This window comes from Gossypium raimondii, chromosome 2, assembly GCF_025698545.1.
Source record: "Gossypium raimondii isolate GPD5lz chromosome 2, ASM2569854v1, whole genome shotgun sequence".
Taxonomy (NCBI): Eukaryota; Viridiplantae; Streptophyta; class Magnoliopsida; order Malvales; family Malvaceae; genus Gossypium; species Gossypium raimondii.
In genome coordinates, this window is record NC_068566.1 from 48,185,380 (window position 1) to 48,204,768 (window position 19,389).

The window sequence follows — 19,389 nt, forward strand, 5'->3', positions numbered from 1 at the left end:
TCTGAAAAAAATGATGTTTTGTGTGTCTTGTGCCCAAAGAAAAGAATAACGGAACCCGAGAAAGGCAAAAGATATCGGGCCGGGCATGTTGTGTTGTACTAAAAAGTAAAGTGGGTCGGGTTACGCAACGAATTTGGTTCATAGTGCTACTTTTTTTAATATTAGAAGTTATTGTATTTTGTCTCTCTAATTAAAAATTTAAATAAATTAATGTTTCTATGTTATATTAAAAATAACTTAATTTTTCTGATAAAAATTTTATTTATTTTCATTGTTAAAATTGATTCTCATACTTAAAAAAACAAATTAGTCTATGTACATTAGACCAAAAAGTAAGTCGATCCTTCATTAAAATTTTTATCTATTTTATTTTAAAACCGATTCCTATACAACATATGGTAAATGTGGCATGTCATGTATTAATATTTGGTTATCCCGCTAATTAGGTCAATTTTTAATAGTATAAATTGATGAAACTTTTAATAAAAAGACTAATTTACTTTTTATCTAATGTATAAGAATTATTTTACTCATTTTTTGAGTAAAGAGGACACAATGCAATTTAACATGTAGTATAACAACTTTCATGGTACTTTTATCTTTTGTAATTAGACAAAATATTTGTATTTAATTCTAATTATAAATACATATAATATAGTTTTTATTTTTATTTTTTGGCAAGTAAAATTATATTTTATTATTTTTCAAATGAGTCATTTGAACAGGTCGGACCAAGTAGAAGCGAATTTTAAAAAAAGTTATTTATTATATTAATATTAATAATTTGTTTTGTTTTATATACACCATAAAAGAATATACATTAAACATTTTAATTGCACTAAAATTTCATTCAGCATGATAATGTATTGCAAGTTTTTCTTTCACTACCATGAAAATGTTTATTTTATTTTATAAAAATAATTAATGATTACGAGCCAATCAAAATAATTAATGATATGCAAAATTTTCATCGTTATGCTTTATGCATGTCATTTGGTTGGACAATTACATTTTATTCTAAAAAATTATAATTTAATTTTTTATAGACATAAAATAGTTAAAATTAAATTTAAGTAGAAATGAAAAGAAGGATTTAAATTTAGACGTGATTTATTAGATATACAGTGGGTAACGTTTCCATGATGTATATATATGGTTTGATGTTTATAGATGACATGCAAATTATTCCAATGAAGTTGAAGTAGCATTGTAGCAGCATGCTTTTAGATCCTAGATGCAGTACATTCTTCAAGGAGCTTTAGTAAATTATGTTCCGGAGCACTTAGAGACGGTAAGATCATACGATTTGAGGTCGGCCGAGGTTTGGTTCCGACAGTAGCTTCGGATTCGGATTGAGATTGAAGGGTGCCTCCATCTTGCATAACCGGCAAGTCGGCTCTCCTCCGTACGCTAGCTGATACACGCTCCTTCCATATTCTTCCGTCCTAATCACGACAATATATTATATATGTAATGCAAAGCATATATCCATGAATTTTATGGGTGAAAGTAATATGGAAGCTATTATATTAAGAGTCTGATTGTATTTTACTCTCTTTATTAAGCTTTATATGTTAAATTAAATAGTAAAATGATCATTCTGTTAAAAATTGTACCATATATAATTGTTTAGTTATATTATTAACTACGTCGATTTTAAACAGTCAAAATGAATGAAATGTTTAACAAAAATAACCGCTTTGTTCTTTGATCTAATATTCAAAAACTAATTTATTTATTTTTTAAGTAAAGAAGACAAAATACAATTTCTAATACAAAATCCTCTAGGGTAGTTTGGTCTATAGAATAGTGAACTTATATGGTGAGATTATCACATAATCATGGCCAACTATACTAATAGGTACTCAAGCCAACAAGACAAGTCTCCGGAGCTTACATTTAGAATTGAAGGCTCAGGCAATGGGCATTGAATCGGCTGGTCGTTGTCCAAAGGTTCAATTGGATGTTCTACCGGTTTAAACTCCACCGCTACTTCGATTCCATGAGCAGTAGTAGGGGCAGCAGTGGCCGCTGCTACTGTTGCAACATCCGGAATTGGAGGCACCACTTCCCCTTCCACCTGAACCACAAGTGAGGCAATTCATTAGTCATGTTACGCAAACTAAAATCCAGGTACGACATTAAAGGGGTTGGAAGTTGCCTCAGCCTAAAATTTATGAAATTTTAAGTTATTACATAATTTTTAATAAATTTTTTATTTAATCGAAAAGAATCAAGCAAAAGAAAATAGAAGCAACATTAGCCTAACAGGCATTGAATTAAATGGCGAAAGAGCCAAAACAATCCAAAAGCAGATTCTATGAAATAAAACAGATTATTAATTAGGAGATCTGGGTTTAGCTTGGTGATTTTTATGAAATAAATCCCAAAACCAAGGCAACTAAAGGACTAATTCGTATAAAAAAATGGTCAAAAGCACATTAAGGAAACATTCAAGCAAGTATAACAACCAAAGAATCAGACAGATCACAAGATTAATGCAAAACAAGACACAAAAGAAGAAATAAAAAATAATGATTTAGATTTTCTTACAAGAGCACTCTGGGATCGTCGATGACCAGCTTTGCCAACAGAAAATCTAGGAAAAAGACCAACCATGTTGTTGTCTATTTCCCAGCTATGGGAAACTCTATTTCAGACAAAAGGGTCCTCAGATCTTAGATCCGTTGAAAGCCAAAAATAAAAAAAGTCAACTGGGAACCAGAGTTATATGCTGCAATAACAAATGGTGATGACGTTACAGGTTCTGTGAAGAGACAAGCATAAAAGGACAGAGAAGATGATAAGAGTGGGGCAACTTTAGGTTAGGGTTGGCTTTAGTTTAAGCTTGCTTTGCGTAATGGGTGTTTTTTGTGTCTGATAAGATTAGATTCTCGTTTTCTTTCTTTTTTTTCTTACCATTTGCTTTTGTTAGTGTAATAAATAATATTTAACTAGAAACATGAAAATCAGTAGAGAAAAGGGTGATAATGGAGAGAAAAGAAAAGGACATTTGGAGTGGACAGAATCTATCGTAAGAGTGTAGTTGACAACACAGAGGCAGGCAACAAGCATTTGTCCCAAACCACACCTATCTAGCTGGATATTGCGGTTTTTTTTTTCCTAAAATGATTTTAAGTTGAATTAATATTCTTCACTTGTTCATGAGTCAAATCAGATCTAAATATAATATTAATATATTTTAAGTTTCTCTAAGTTCACTTATATTTGCAAAAAAATAATTTAAACTCATTTTAGGCCCGTTCATATTATTTTTAATTTTTTAAAATATTTATTTCATTTTAATTTCATATTAAATAAATTTTATATTTTTATATTTATTAGATTTTTATATAATCATCTTAATATTATTTTAACGTTTACATTAAAATAATATTATATATACAATATAAGTTTTATTTTTTAATATACTATAAATTACATAAAATATAAAAATAATATAATATGAATTATTATAAACTTACCTTATCTTTTCAATTAATACAAAAGCTATCACAAGTTGATATATTTAGCTAGACATGGCAAAATCCAACATTAGTAATGTGAGTTCAAAACATATAATCAAATTCATATAATTAATAACTAAAATACATATTAATTCAATTCACTTTCAAATCAACATTTCAATTCCATAATCATATTCAACTCTCATCTATTTATTTGAACATTAAAGTTTATCATTTGTTTCAATATTTCTTTTTACACTCATCACGTAATTAGTTATAAAAAGTAAATATTTAAATATAATTTATCGTAGTTGCTCCGACAATGATTATGACATCCTATAACTTAAATCTATCGATCAAACCGAATATGAGATGTTACAAAATTCCTTTCTATAACAATTTCTTCTTATTCGAACTTTCCTTGCAAACATCGTCTTCAAATCCCATGTCAAGCCAACATCTTTATTCTTTTAACATATCTTTACTCTTTCTCTATGTATCCTTAATTTATTCCTTTCCCTCAAATTTTGTTTTAAGGTATATTTGGACCACAGAGAATAATTTAATGAAAGCACAATTATTAGGGTAATAATTATATTCTCATGTAATTACAAAGAATTATAATTCCCTAGGCGTGTTTAGGTGACACAATGTAATTATATCGTAATTTCTTGTTTCATGTTTGACCATACAAATTGTAATTATACAGTTAAATAATTTATATTTTTAAAAATATTAATTACTATAAAATTATTAGTATGATACAAAATTTAAGCAAGTAACAAAAGTTAAAATCAAATCATCATATATATTATGTTAGTCCAAAAAGTAGTTGATAATATGATTACTAAAACATAAGAAAAATAAACATCATATACAATTTTATCTAATTATTCTAGTACATATTTGTTGTGTTATTCACTCTTTAATATTTAACATATGCTCATTATCATATTTTGTTAGTCATTGATCGAGTTCATCATCGTCATCTAAATTTGAATTTGTATCATTATGATTATCAATAGATTCTTTCATGTAGTTTTCAAAGTATGAGTTATCTCAATTCCACCTTTGATTGAAATTATGAAATATACAAGAAGCTAGTACGATCTAACCTTTTTTTTTTTTGCACTATACTAAGGGCTAGTTTAGCAATACTTTCGAAAAGTGATTTTGAAAAATGTTGTGGAAAAATGCTTTTGAGAAGTACTTTTGAAAAGTTTGATTTAAAATTTGAGTGTTTAGCATTGCTGTCAAAAATGTTTTTGAAAAATAAGATGTCAATTTTAGACATGTTATTATCAAGTAACAAATATGCATTTAAATAATATTCAAATTAATTAATATTATTATATTTTAGTAAGAATATAAAAAATTCATTATAACTTGTTAATATTTTAATATATGAAATATAAATTTTAAATATTTTAAGCAATAAATATTAATTATTTATAAAATTTAATTAAAATATATAAACTATATTTTAAATATTTAAAGATAACCATTGCATATTTGTAATTAGATATTAAAATATTTTTACTTATTTTAAAAATATTGTTTTATTTTTAATTAATGATTCTAACACATTTGTAATTAAGCACCAAGAAAAAAATGAAAGTAATATGTTATTGGAGGGTTGAAAAAGTAATTAAGCTTCAGAAGTGCTTTTGGGAGAGAAAATTTAAAAATTTTAACTTCTCCCTTTTAAAAAGCCAAAAATTTCAATAAAAATAGCTTATTTAGTATAACTTTTCTTCCAAAAATGCTTTTGGAGCCAAAATTGTTTTTTTAAGCACTACTAAACAAGCCTTAAGGTGATATGAGAAATTTTTTTTAGAACAATAAATGTCTTATAAACCACATTTCGAAACATTAAATGTCTCAAATTAAAGAGTTTTCAAGCTATTTATGGTGATTGTGTCTGGCATCATTCTCTCAAATGGTATCATAGCCCAAGAAGACTTTTTGTATTTTGTATAATTAGCATCAAACTTAAAATATTTGGGTTTATGGTCCAAATAATTTGTAGCTTTAATTATAAAAAATCTTATAATATTTTTATAATAAACTTTTGACCATAAAATAATATAGTTTTCTAGAATTTATGATATAAATTTTTTCACCATAACTATCCTAAGCACTCATACATGATCATACTTATAATATAAATTTTATAACTTGTATAAATGTAGGGTAAACTACTAAAATAGTCACTTTTGTTTGACTCATGTTACATTTTAATCACTTATGTTTGAAATGTTACGTTTTAGTCACTTATGTTATCACGTTGTAACATTTTAATCACTGAGCCGTTAGTTTCTGTTAACGGTGTAACGGTAAACTGATGTGGTACGTTAAATTATCATTTCAAACAAAAATTCTAAGTTAATTTATACAATCGGTCCCCATATTTTTTTGTTTGGAGCAATTTAATTTTTTTCTTTTATGTTTTTTTAACTTTCTTTCTTTTCCATACTCTTATGCTTCTCATTTTGTTTTTCTCCCTTCTCCATTTCTTTCAACGTAGTTTTTCTATGTTTTATTTTTTTAAACAATTTAATTTTTTCGAGTGAGGCGAGCTTGTGGACTAGTTACAAATGGAAAGTATGAAAAAACTATGTTAAAAGAAATGAAGAAGGGAGGAAAATAGAGGGAGAATCATAAGAGAATGGAAAAAAAAGTTAGAAGAACATAAAAGAAAATTTTTAAATTGTTGAAAATGAAAAAAATATAGGAACCAATTGTAGAATTTAACCTAAAATTTTCATTTGAAATGATGATTTAACGTGCCACATCAACTTACCGTTACACCATTGTCGACAATTAACGACTCAGTGACTAAAATGTTACAACACGATAACGTAAGTGACTAAAATGTAACATTTCAAACATAAGTGACTAAAATGCTACCTGAGTCAAACAAAAGTGGCTATTTTGATAGTTTACCCATAAAAGTAAATTTTTAAAATTAGATTTGGGTGTAATTCTTATTCTCTCCTTAATAATTGAAAAGTGTAATTGGATGCTCTAATTATGCTCAACTCAATGGGTCTCACCAATTACAATGGTTATCTAAACATGTTATTTATATGTAATTACACCCAAATCTAATGATTAAGTAGGTTAGTATTTATTGTAATAAAAGTTAAAAAGAGGCATGTTTTTGAATGGTTTTAAATTTAATAATCAAAATTGTTTTTAAAAGAATATATGATAAACCACGTTTAATTTATTCTTCTAAACCTTTACAAACTGAAGAAGCTATTGGCTTTTTAGGATGATAATAGAAAGAATGAAGTAATGAATATTTTTGTTACCTTACGTGAAGGTTTGGAAACGAGACTTTAAAACTAGCACAGAACCTTTGTTCCATTTTCAACATCATCTCATTCACACACTATTCTTGAATTTCATCAATCAATTCTTTTCAACCATCCCTTATCCATGGCAGAACCGATTGAGAATTTAAGCCTCTTGCCCACAAGTTCCGAGGCTGCCAATCGCGATGCGGAAAATGGAGATTCAAAGTCCAACACCGGCACGTCTGATAAGCTCCAGCTGGATGAAGCCTGCAAAGTTGAGTAATGTTGATCGCATATCACTTACTAGTTTTCTATTCTTATTGTTTTATTTTTTTAATTTCTTTATTTATTTCATAAAAATATTTTCTACCAAACATGTTTATTTAAGGTTATATCATTCACCTAGGATATTTTATTACAAGATAGTAAAAGAAACAAATATCTTTATTTTATTTTTCAAAATTTTATTATTTTTTCAAATATTATAGTAAAGAGAAAAAGAAAATACGATAAGCTCGTGATCCGCGAGAATTTAGAAGAAGATGAATCATGTCTTTGAATTCTAAAGATGGTTCTCGTTTGCCGCAAAATGATCAGGTACCCATGGGGAAAGTCATTGTGAGTCTAAACCGCAGGTATGAAGATCTAAAGGCAGCGGCCCACAAGGCTCCTAAATTGTCTTCCCCTGCTACGGGAGCTGGGGATCCAATGCCCAAGGACGAGACATCTGATCTCGATAAAGCCTGCAACGAGCTCAAATATTTGATTGACGAATTCAAGAAATTGCAAGTGTACGAAACCAATCTTTCTGATCCCCTAGTAACCATTGAAAAAAACGTTGATGACATCCTTGGCGACCTCAACGCAAACCCAGACAACGTGGAGTGGGAAACGACCAAAGACAATCTCAAAGTGCTGAGAAGCAACATGACCAAAGTCAAAGCCCAACTCCCGTTGCTACATCAAACTTCTTCCTCCACCGAAGCGCGCCGTTTGTTAGCCACGACTTCCAGAGAAGAAGCGAGCAAGCTGCCCAGTCCGTACCAAGCGGATGGGATATTCGAGAAAGGGTCTTTCTTCAAAGAGTTTCAACACCGTTACGAAACTCTAGGTATAAGGGAGAAATTGTGTTTGCTGTGTTTCGCGATTTTTCCGGAGAATGCGGAGGTTTCCGAGAGGCTTCTACGGTTTTGGTGGGAAGGGGAAAGGCTAAGGCTGACATCGGATTCTGATACGAAAACGGTGAATGAAATTCTTGACGAATTTGTGGAGCCTGGATTCATCCAGCCTGTTTATAAGAGAAGCGGGTCCAAGGGTAGCTGCTATAAGATGCACCCCATTGTTCGTTGTCTCATCGTTAGGCTTGCTAAGCAGGCCAACTTCTTTTATTACGACTCTAAGGGATACCCCAACATGGAGTTTTTCAAAAGCAAAAAGATATGCTTGGTGAAATCTGAAGGACCTTCTTGGTGGTCCAAGGATGTTCTTGCATTTAAAAAGGCACGTGAACAGGCACAGCAAGGGAACGATAAGAAGCAGGCAGAGGCAGGTACAATGACGGAAGAGAAAAAGAAGCAGGATCAGGAATTAGAGGAGCAAGAACGACAAGAAGTGTTCTTCACCAAGAATGCTCGTGCATTTACAAAGGCATGTAAACAGGCACAGCAATGGAAGGCTAAGAAGCAGGCAGAGGCAGATACCCTGACGAAAGAGAAAAAGAAGCAGAATCAGAAATTAGAGGAGCAAGAACGAAAAGAAATGGAGAAGACGAGAGGAAAGCTGGAGACTAAGAGAATAATTTATCTGGAAAATCTGCAAACGTTGTTCAATGTGAGCAAGCAATTTCCCGAACTGCCGGAGGAGCTATTTTCTAAGATGAAAAACATAAAGGTCCTTTATTTAGGAAGGTGGGAGCGCACAGCTGAGCGGCATATGGAGGTGGAAGACGTGGATTTTTTAAAAGGGTTGAAGAATATGAACAAGCTAAGGTTTTTTAGCCTTCATGGGATCTCCGGGATCAAGAAGCTCCCTGATTCTATTGGCATGCTCCAGAACTTGAGGATCTTAGATCTAAAAGCTTGTCACACCCTGGAGGAGCTTCCCAAGGAGGTTGGTTTACTCAAGATGCTCTCTTACTTGGATTTATCTGAGTGCTATTTGTTGGACTGGATCCCCACAGATCTCTCAAAGCTCTCAAAACTCAAAGTCCTCAAGGGTTTCGTAATTAGCTCCAATAGCCCATGCACTCTCACCCACTTGACAACGTTGTCTGAACTGGAGAAACTCAGCATTAGCATCCACAATGACAAATTCTCAATAAAAGAAAAGGAATCAATAAAGTATTTCTCTGAGTTTGAGTCGCTTACCAAATTGAAAATAGCGTGGGGAGCTGGTGGAACAAAGAAGTCCCTCGACAAAGCAATACACCCGGAAGACAAGAACAAAACAAGTGAAGCGTCAAAATTAGGGCCCACAGCAAAGATACTTGAGAAATATTTGAAATTACCATTTTTGGGGTCTTCAAAGTCAGTACCTAAAAAAGGCAATGTGGCTGTGGCCGCTACGACAGCTAAAGCAGGCCAGGACAAGAATGGGGATAATGCCAAGAAGCAGAAAAGTGGTGCGGTAGTGCAATCCAATGTACACGCAAACAACAAAGACCAAGGTGGTCGGTCCCCAAAACCAGTTTTGCAAAGTGTGTTGAAGCTAGAGAAACTGGATATCCGCTGTTACCCAGACAAAGAACCACCAAAGTGGTTGGTCCCCAAGACTCTGACTCGCCTAAAGCGTCTCTACTTTAGAGGTGGAGAAGTGAGTCATATTCCTGTGGCTAACAGAGACGAGAAGTGGAACGTGGAGATTTTACGTTTGAAATACTTGATTAATATAAAGATGGACTGGAAACAAGTTCAAAAGCAATTCCCTGAACTGAAGTTATTGGAGAAAGTGAATTGCCCTCAAATCACGTTCTGCCCTTGCGATGCAAGTGGTGTGTGGGAGGTGAAGCAAGCTGGGACAAAAATACGCATGGATGCCCAACCTTCGTAGTTCATGCATACACTTGCACTTATCAATGTCATTATTTTTATGTGTTTATATGTTGTGAGGAAATGTGATTGGTTTGTATATTTATATAATATCAAATGTGTTGTCTTACACAAACTACGTATGTATTTCTAACACTTTTATGGTATACATGTGGATATTTTTCATTTATTTTCTATAACTTCCAAATCTTCACTCTAATTATTAGTTTTTTTTTCTTATCTAATGCATTTTTTATTAATTATATTCTTTTATTTTTTTGAAGTTTCACCAAAGATAATTGTGTGATTTCTTTTATAAATTTATTTTGATTAATCAATTGAATTAATTATTCAATTTAATAGAGAGAGAGAGAGAGAGAGAGAGAGAGAGAGAGAGGAGGAGAGAGAGAGAGAGAGAGAGAGAGAGAGAGAGAGAGAGAGAGAGAGAGAGAGAGAGAGAGAGGGAGGGAGGAGAGAGAGAGAGAGAGAGAGAGAGAGAGAGAGAGAGAGAGAGAGAGAGAGAGAGAGAGAGAGAGAGAGAGAGAGAGAGAGAGAGGAGAGAGAGAGAGAGAGAGAGAGAGAGGAGAGAGGAGAGAGGAGAGGAGAGCTGAGCTCATATCCAACCTAGGCAAACAAGATGACATGAGATATACCACGAACCACAAACTTGAATGCAAACACATATTAAGATGACCAAAAAAATTAGATAATCAAGAGTCATTATCAATATTCATAATCTATTAGATAATCAATCAACCCTAAAAGTTCAAGCATGAAGTAAAGCTTCAAGCTAAGCATCTTCTAGGAGTTTAAAAGCCCAATGCATCAACAAAGAAACATACGTGAACACGTTTTTCTCAATATAAAGCCAACATCCTCTAAAAGTCCCATGTCAATCTAACATCTTTCTTCTTTCAACCGCTATTCTGTAGTTCTTTAATTTATTCTATTCTCTAATTTTTTTCTTTGGTATTTGTTATTGTCAAATTCAAGTCCCACCATAAGTTATTCAAATTTATTTTGATTAGTTTATTAGTCTGAATTAAATTAACTATTTAAGGATCCACTTACACCCTCTCACGATTAATATTTTAATATTTAACCGTTTAATCTATTGATATAATTGTACTTGTCATGTACATAAAATTTTTAATCGATCGACATCTCTATCATATCAATCTAAAATATTGTATACATTAATATTTATTGAATTGTTTGAAGTTTTGTCTTCACCCTTTCTTTATGTTTCATTAATTTATTCACTTTTTGAAAATTTTATTTAGTATATGTTCTTTTGTCTTCACACTTATTGTAAGTGATTTATAATGTTATTTTGGCTTAATTTTATCCCTTAATTACTAGTTAATTATATTTGATTTTGTAAGTTTGAATTTAAATGGTTGGTTTACTAATGATGCATTGAAAGTTATTATTTGGCAATGTTTCAATATTTAGATAGGTTAATTGGATGAATATGTCCTCTGGTAAGTTTTAAGTATGTTTAGGTATATTTGGGTAGGGCTTTGAAGAATTAAAAGTGCAAGATTTTAATCATTTTGCTGCTAAAGGGATCCTTGTGTCTTTGCAAAACCAATGGTAAGTCGTAATGTAAAACACTAGATAATATTTAAGATATACCTCGTTGATAGCATTTATTAATTTGATTGCCCAATTTGCATCACCACTTTTCCCATAAAGTTTGACGCGCAACTCACATTTCTCATAGATAGTAACTCCACTGATAAATCAAAAAGCTTCACATTGATTTGTCACACCTTTAGCATTTTCAAGGAGGGTTTCATATCACTCTCATTAATCAAGTCAATGTTGTTGCCACAATGAACATTCTTAACTAGTTAAATTGTCGACAATCCATTAATTCCACATTTCTCATCATTGCACAACACATTGAGGTTGATGAGTATCCAATATACAAATATAATTAACAAAAAAAATCAAAAGATTATTCTATTCAAAGAAATTCAAGCTAAGCACAAAATCATATCATCTAAATGAATCACCTCTTTAGGCAATAAGAGTTCTCATTAATATTCACTAATTACAAATTAAGCGTTAATTTCTTGGTCATTCCTACGCCGTCCTCTAGAATCTAATGACCAGCAAATTTTCCTCGACTGGCCAGAAATGTTATCACCTTATGGAAATTGTGTAAACTACTTATATTAATTAGCTTGAATTGAATACTTATAATTAATTCTGATTGGAACTAATATAAAGTTAATTATTTGATATATTGATAATGAAAAGTATTAGTTTTACTTACGGGATAATGTCTAAGCTAAAATCTTATTATAATGAAATCTTATAGGATATCTTTAAAATTCATAGTCGTGATTAAAAGAGAAAACGAGTAAACTACCACCATTTTGGAAGTTGTAACTTTAATTATAAAAAGCCTTACAATATTTTTTATGATAAACTTTTTACTATAACTTTAGATTTTTTTTAAGAATTAAATAATATAAATTTCTAAAATTATGATATAAGAAATTTTTATCGTACCCATCCCAAACACTTATATATGTTTTAAAATTGGATTTGGGTGTAATTACTCTAAATCTTATCCTCCCTTAATAATTGAAAAGTGTAACTAGATGCTCTAATTACACTCCATTCAATAGGACTCACTAATTACAATGGTTATCCAAATATGTCATCCGTGCGTAATTACAAACAATTACATCAAAATCTAATGATTAAATAGCTTTCTAAACACTACCTTAATATTTATTGCACTTATAGACATGTTTTTGAATGCTATACGTGGGGTAAATTAAATTCTGATTTTCAATTTTAAAATTAATAATCACCTCTTCACTTGGGCAATAAGAGTTTCTATGAGTATCCACTAATTACAAATTAAACTTAATTTCTTGGCCATTCCTACGCGGTCCTTTAGAATCTAGTGACCAGCAAAATTTCCTTGACTGGCTAGAAATGTTATCACAATTGCCTCGTGATCACCTTATAGAAATTGTGTAAAGTAATTAGCATGCTGAGTTATATTAATTAGCTTGAATTATAATTAATTTTGATTGAAATTATTAATACGAGGATAATCATTTAATATATTGATATTAAAAGACAAACGAGAAAACTATCACTATTTAGGAAGTTTTACTAGTTACCTAAAACGGTTACTGAATTCATTACTTTTCACTACTTTCTCAATGCAAACCCCACAGGACATAATCAACTTCTCCTTTTTATTTCGTCCAATTATATAAAAATATTCCTCCTCTATAACAGAAGTGAAGTTAAAATTTTCATACCAAACAATTATTTGTTAATATAATTAATTTTAATCATTTTCTTTTAGTCCAATTAATAGCAACTTTAAAATTGTAAACCAAATCAGCAAAAGGGAGTGGAAGATATGTGCGTATCTACGATTAAGACTACGCCCGAGAAAAAGAATAAAGTTAACAAATGAGAAAGTTGGTGGTAGTTAACTCTCAGAAGTAGCTTCATTAGCGGTTGAATAGATTGTAGATAAAACATAATTCAAACTCTTTACTTGGGCAGTAAGTTATCCACTAATCACAAATCAAAATTTATTGTCCTAGTCACCAAATTACCAGGAAAAATTCCTCTTTGACTATGCCATAAAAGTTATGACGATTGCCTCATTATAGTATATCAACTTTCTTGGGCAATAAAACGATCGTTAATAATACAGACCAACAAAGGCTATGACTAGGATTTGGAATTTGAGGAAACCTGTCATTTTTTCTAATCGAATGAAATGAGCAAACATGAGCAAAAAGCTTCAAATTTTCCTAATTTGACCAAGACAAGAAAAGTAAACTTGGTTCATATGACAATAATCATTTTGTTTTGTCGCCCGTGTCTTCTCTTTTTAGAGTTTCCAGGCAGTCTCTAAGTAGTAGTTAAACCAGAATGGAAAATAAGTGCGCACTTTACTGCCAAATGAGTATAAATCAATGAAAATAAGCAAATCTAGGTTTTATACTAACAACAGAATGATGAATATTAAAGATCAATTGATGCTTTAACAAAACCGGTTAAAAAAAAGGAAATAAATATGGTGGAAAATCATAAAATTAAAAATAGTGTGTACCAGTTTCTATTAACCAATTCTACATATTTTACTGCAGGCCATGTGAGTCAGTTTTCATCATCCGAGTCATCAAATGTTATTTTTTTAGCCTTTGGAGCATCAGCAGCTATTTCCTTGAAGTGAGCCCCATATAGCTTGGACTCCTATAATGACATAGGTAAACAAGATGACATGAGATATACCATCAACCACAAACTTTAATGCAAACGCATACAGGGATACATGCTACAATGGAAAAAGAGGAACATAAAATACAAACCTTTTTCTTTACATGAGTTCCAAATTTCAATAATGCAGGTGGTACAACCTGCCCAGCTTCTTTTAGAACATTTACCAGTTCTCCAGCAAGTCCCTGCCATAAGCTTGTCACTACTTGAAAGAAATAAAATTGAAACATGTTCCATTCACTAATATCCTTTGTCATACCAACTTGTTAGATTTAAGAACGTAAAATAGAGTTGTATTTAATTTACCTTATTTTGCTGTGTAAAGAATGTGTGAGCAACACCCTTCCTACCAGCTCTTCCAGTCCTCCCTATCCGGTGTACATAATCCTCTGTAGTGAGAGGAAAACTATAATTGATCACTACTTCAACATCTGGAATATCCAATCCTCTAGCAGCCACATCTGTAGCTACCTGTAACACACGGTGTTAATAAGTATAAAAAGTTAAAACTAGCTAACTCATTACACCTATAGAATTTCTAATATTCATTGTTTAACATTAATCGCATGAGTACATGTGCCCAGAGGAAGAAATCAAGTTTTACCAATCAAATTTTGCAAACAACATCATTCAAAACCAACATTAAAAAAAAGAAGAAGGTAATACTGGGTAAACTAGACATGACCCCCAAGTGTGTTTCCATTAGTAGTACTGCAATCTAGAGATCCCACAGATGATGCACATAGGCTTTCAGCAGAAACTTGTAACAATAAATTAAAAAGAAAATATATAATTTGCAGGAATATACCATCAAAGGACAGCTTCCTTTCTTAAATAATGATAGTGCCTTAGTGCGTTCATTTTGCGCTTTGCGACCATGTATAGAAACAACATTCCAGCCACTAGAAAAAAAATAAAACAAAAAATTAATATTAAGTCAAAATAAAAGGGTAATTAAAATTGGTAGTATTGATTCTTTGCAGATTGAACCAATAAAAAGTACTTAAATTCTAATGCAATTAAGTATCCACAACTGATTTTGAACTTTTAAACTCATAACAACTTGAGCCATCAAGCAATTCTAGATGATATATTTAGTTGCATAATTCGCAATCACATGAATATCAAGTGACCATCTCAATGCCTTGTTAAACTAACATCATCAGATTAGATTGATTAGCACTATCGCATGTTTTAAATAGCTCAGGTGCTTAATTCAAAGTAAACAACTAAGTGAAACTGATAATAGCATCAAATTTCAAGAACCATTTTAAATCTAAGGAATGAAAGGATCTGCAAACTTATTTATTTAAATGAAGCCCAATTAAAATGTTAGAGAACACACACATACAGAGTGCAAATTTTAAATGCTGCCATTTCAATTTAGCCAATGAAGAGAAATTATGAACTTATTTATTTAAAATAAGACAAGGCCAGTAAACCTTACCTTCTCTTAAGCATATTTTCAATTCGATCAGCTTCTGCCTGGTACAAGACAAATACCAACACTCTATTCCTGAATGAAATGCAAACCTCAATGTCAACACTCAACAGGATGTAAAACCACTAGAAGTAAAATTAAATAGAAGAATAAAGACAATAGAATAACAGGATATACATGCCTAGTCAACTTAAAGTAATTGAAACAATATGGGCTTACTATCCTACAAGGCTAATTCCAACGTGGTAAAAAGTAATATTAATCCTATTATATAATCAATATTCATAATCTACTAGAAATCATATGGATTTCTTGGATGGTTAATATGATGAATATTTAAGGAAAACTTATGTTTGCTCCTGTATTTTCTTGGTTTCCCCTCTTTTTCTTTGATATCAGTTTTTAATCTATTTATCGACTACAATACTTTTTCATACAGAATTATCTAAAGCGAAAACAAATTCACAGTCATATCAGAGCAATCTACAACTGGAAGGATCGAAGAGAAAATTGTTTCAACAATAGATGTGAGATCAACTACCTCTGAGATTCATGGTATTTCTTGAGCAAAGCAGTCAATCGCTCATAACGTGCACGATCATCTAAAACCTACATAAGAAAACAAACTCTTAATAAAAGCATTTATATATATACAAAATAAGTTAATATGAAAGACATTTTAACCGGTTAAATAAAATCAGACCTCAACTATCTGCATAACATCATGGTTGGCAGCTAAATCTTCTGAGCCAATCACAACCTGAAAACAAATTTATTACTTTCTCAAATATATAGGAAACTATGACAACACCATCAAGCATTCAGATAATTACCTTAACAGGATTAGGGTCCATGTACTCCTGAGCTAACCGATGAACCGCTGCAGGCCATGTAGCACTGAACATTACCATCTGACGAGCTGCAAAAGTTAAAAGCAACATGAGGATTTCCAACCTAATTGCTCATGCATTATTCTACCAAGATACAGAACAATATTTTTTAGCTTGATTGAACCTTAAGTTATCAATGGTTAGTGGCGTTTACTCATAAGCATCAGTAAAAGCTTTAATCTAAGCATCTTCTAGGAGTTTAAAATTCCAATGTACCAACAAAGAGACATACCAGAACAAGTCTTTCCCAATATAAAGCGAACATCCTCTTCAAATCCCATGTCAAGCATTCGATCAGCTTCATCTAGAACCTAGAGAAAATCAAACCACTTTTTTCCTTAGTACATGCATAATCCATCTATTCAAGAAATCGGTTATATAAAAGATGTATCAAGCTAAAACAAAGAGCTCTAACAGAAGCAAGTTAAACACGAATAGAACTACAGCAAAGAAATTGAACTGGTCCCAATTATTTTACGCATTCAATTATGCATAAAACAGCATTTAACAGCCAACTTTAGGATAATAAATAAATTTGACACAGGAATCACTGAATAAATTCTAGATTCAGTGCAAAGCAAGATAGTAATGCCTATGAAGGAGCATTCACTTACCACAAAAGATACCTCATTGAGCTGACACACCTCCATATTCATCAAATCCTTCAAACGACCAGGTGTTCCAATAACAATATCCTAAATTTACAGCAAAATCCGTTTTTGTTAGGCCAAAATAAGAGTTTAATACACAAAAATAAGTAGAAACACCAACCCTAAACTAAGCAACATGAATTTATCCAAATCAAGCAAAATCAATAAATTTAATTTAACAATCACAATAACGCATCTAATTGCTAACCACACAGTCCAAACCTTTTGAAATCATGATACCAGCAAATTCAAAGTATCCATATTCAAACCTATTTCACTAGCAGAGTCACATTGCAACATGGCTAATAGAATATAGAACTGATGTAAAATAACTTACAACACCAGACTTTAAAGAAGAAATCTGAGGTCCTTTAGCTGTTCCTCCATACAAACAAACGGATTTGACATCACAAGCTTGCCCAGCATTACACAAAACGTTAAATATCTGCCACCAATGAAGCCAAAGGACGGGTTAAACTCTAAGGAAAGAAACCTTAATAGGTATTATGTACTATCATCACACCTCCGAAAATGAAATTTCTGCGTATATAATAAAAGCAAAATTGCTAATGCAACACCAAGTCAAACAGATTCATACTTGTTCAGCCAACTCTCTTGTAGGAGAAAGTACGAGGCAAAGCGGATTCTTCCCTTTTGAGGATTTACCATTTCGCTGGTTCAATACATGCATCATTGCCGGTACGCCAAATGCCAAAGTCTTGCCTGATCCCACAATAAAACAAATAAACATACATTCAACATAACATGACAATTCCCCGCAAAAAAAATAAAATAAAATAAACCCAGAAAAGCACTGAAACCTTAATCACGTCAAAAAGTTACGAAGTACTAATTTAAAAAAAAAAGAAGAAGAGAGAGTACCTGATCCAGTTTTTGCAATTCCAATAAAATCACGACCATCCAATAAAAAGGGCCAGGCGTGAGCTTGAATAGGAGATGGGCTAGAAAAACCCTTGCAGCAATCCAAAACATTTTTTGGTAACTTAGAATTAGAAAATGATTTCAACGGCGCATATTTCGCTTCTTCAGCGTTTTTTCCACTCACTACCACCTTCTCCTTGTCATCAAATTGAACCGAGTCTTCTTTACCATTTGCAGTTTCAATAGAATCCCCATTTTCTTCCTCTTTCTTCTGCTTTTTGTGCTTCTTCTTCTTATTTTCCTTCTTAGACTCCTCACCGCTTTCATCGTGATTCACTTCCTCGGATTCACCTTCGTTGTTTTCCTTTTCTTTCTTTCGCTTTTTCTTGTCTTTCTTGCTCTTTTTTAGTTGAATTTCCTCGTTCTCTTGGTGACTCTGCTTAACATTTTCTTCAATTTGATCTTCCGCTTTTGGTAATTTGTTCTTCTTCTTCTTCTTCTTGTCCTGTTTCTTGGCGTTGAATGCTTGATTGCTCGTAGTCTCTGGGGTCAGTTGTTCTATCGATGGAGTCATCTTCTTTTTCAAACAGCGCTACAAAGAGAACCAAACCCGAAAACTTTCCAAGGTGGGAAGTTAAGATTTTATATTAGGGTTTTAGTTTTGTGAAGGGGTTGCCGCTATTTTTTGGGGGCCTGGGTTGGGCATGTATATGGAGCAAACCAGAGACATTTGTTTGGGCTTCGGCCTATACTTTGAGCAAGAATAATTACTTTCTAAGTTTAATGATTTAATTATAAATAATTAATAACTTATACTATTTTATTCAAATTAATATAAATTCAAACTGACTTGGACCTGAATTGATGTGTGTTAAATTTACTTGGATTTAAAAATAACCCAAATTTAAAAATTATTGAATAAATAATCTAAAAATTATTAGAACTTGAACGGACTATGATCAAAATAATCCAACCTGATAATGATATCCATCTACCCGTATGTTTTGATGAAAAATCACAAACCCTATAAATTCATTTATTAAGTGAATTTTGTCCACTTGTTAGTTTTTAATTTTTTAATCCTAAAATAACATGTTTAAAATTAATCCTCATACTATTCATAAACTTTATAACAAAATATATAAAATGATTTAACATGTTTTAATTTATATATATGATGAATTCATGCATAATATGGGTAAGCAACAAGTGTTAAATAAAAGGACAGCTTTATCTTCCTTTAATTAATTATTGGACCATTTTACTAATAAAGGCTCATTTCCAACTTTATTTACGTAAATAGGTCACTTTTTTCATTATTTACCAGAATGGGCCGAAAACTCCAAAACGCGTCCACTTAGGAGCATTTTAGGGGAGAATTCCAATAAAATACGTCCCTGGGGGTGTGATTTTGCTATGTCAGCACAAAACACGCTGATGTGGAAAAATCGCTCCCTCATGG

At 31.7% G+C, this 19,389-nt stretch overlaps 3 protein-coding genes and 1 long non-coding RNA gene across 4 annotated transcripts; 1 reads left to right on the forward strand and 3 right to left on the reverse strand.

The window, feature by feature from the left end:
• Positions 1-1,092: 1,092 nt before the first annotated feature.
• LOC105789393 (uncharacterized) lies at positions 1,093-3,003 on the reverse strand. The gene is made up of 3 exons (XM_012616775.2): positions 2,554-3,003; positions 1,898-2,080; positions 1,093-1,445 (listed from the first exon to the last, which is right to left on the reverse strand). Exons 1-3 carry the CDS (start codon positions 2,617-2,619, stop codon positions 1,224-1,226), a joined length of 471 nt encoding a protein of 156 aa, XP_012472229.1. The 5' UTR covers positions 2,620-3,003; the 3' UTR covers positions 1,093-1,223.
• Positions 3,004-6,676: 3,673 nt separating this feature from the next.
• On the reverse strand, positions 6,677-7,425 carry LOC128039281 (uncharacterized). Its single transcript, XR_008193797.1, has 2 exons — positions 7,278-7,425; positions 6,677-7,036 (listed from the first exon to the last, which is right to left on the reverse strand). It is a non-coding gene; the product is annotated as an uncharacterized LOC128039281 (long non-coding RNA).
• Positions 6,906-10,003, forward strand: LOC105789394 (uncharacterized). The gene is made up of 2 exons (XM_012616776.2): positions 6,906-7,043; positions 7,367-10,003. The coding sequence occupies exons 1-2, from the start codon at positions 6,912-6,914 to the stop codon at positions 9,815-9,817; spliced, it is 2,583 nt and encodes an 860-aa protein (XP_012472230.1). The 5' UTR covers positions 6,906-6,911; the 3' UTR covers positions 9,818-10,003.
• A 3,714-nt stretch (positions 10,004-13,717) lies between these two features.
• LOC105789395 (DEAD-box ATP-dependent RNA helicase 5) lies at positions 13,718-18,565 on the reverse strand. The gene is made up of 13 exons (XM_012616779.2): positions 17,928-18,565; positions 17,644-17,768; positions 17,383-17,490; positions 17,010-17,090; positions 16,628-16,706; positions 16,339-16,424; positions 16,209-16,265; positions 16,047-16,114; positions 15,512-15,580; positions 14,873-14,966; positions 14,371-14,535; positions 14,157-14,249; positions 13,718-14,040 (listed from the first exon to the last, which is right to left on the reverse strand). Exons 1-13 carry the CDS (start codon positions 18,499-18,501, stop codon positions 13,945-13,947), a joined length of 1,695 nt encoding a protein of 564 aa, XP_012472233.1. The 5' UTR covers positions 18,502-18,565; the 3' UTR covers positions 13,718-13,944.
• Between the last annotated feature and the right edge of the window lie 824 nt (positions 18,566-19,389).

Excerpts from the sequence above, each read along its gene's own strand:
- LOC105789393 (XM_012616775.2), bottom strand. The coding sequence starts at position 2,619 with ATGGTTGGTCTTTTTCCTAGATTTTCTGTTGGCAAAGCTGGTCATCGA. Across the intron at positions 2,081-2,553 it reads GACGATCCCAGAGTGCTCTT|GTGGAAGGGGAAGTGGTGCC; the intron begins GTAAGAAAATCT and ends CTTGTGGTTCAG. Across the intron at positions 1,446-1,897 it reads CTGAGCCTTCAATTCTAAAT|GACGGAAGAATATGGAAGGA; the intron begins GTAAGCTCCGGA and ends TGTCGTGATTAG.
- LOC105789394 (XM_012616776.2), top strand. The coding sequence starts at position 6,912 with ATGGCAGAACCGATTGAGAATTTAAGCCTCTTGCCCACAAGTTCCGAG. Across the intron at positions 7,044-7,366 it reads AGCTGGATGAAGCCTGCAAA|GTACCCATGGGGAAAGTCAT; the intron begins GTTGAGTAATGT and ends CAAAATGATCAG.
- LOC105789395 (XM_012616779.2), bottom strand. The coding sequence starts at position 18,501 with ATGACTCCATCGATAGAACAACTGACCCCAGAGACTACGAGCAATCAA. Across the intron at positions 16,425-16,627 it reads ATTGGGAAAGACTTGTTCTG|CTCGTCAGATGGTAATGTTC; the intron begins GTATGTCTCTTT and ends TAACTTTTGCAG. Across the intron at positions 16,115-16,208 it reads ATGTTATGCAGATAGTTGAG|GTTTTAGATGATCGTGCACG; the intron begins GTCTGATTTTAT and ends TTTCTTATGTAG.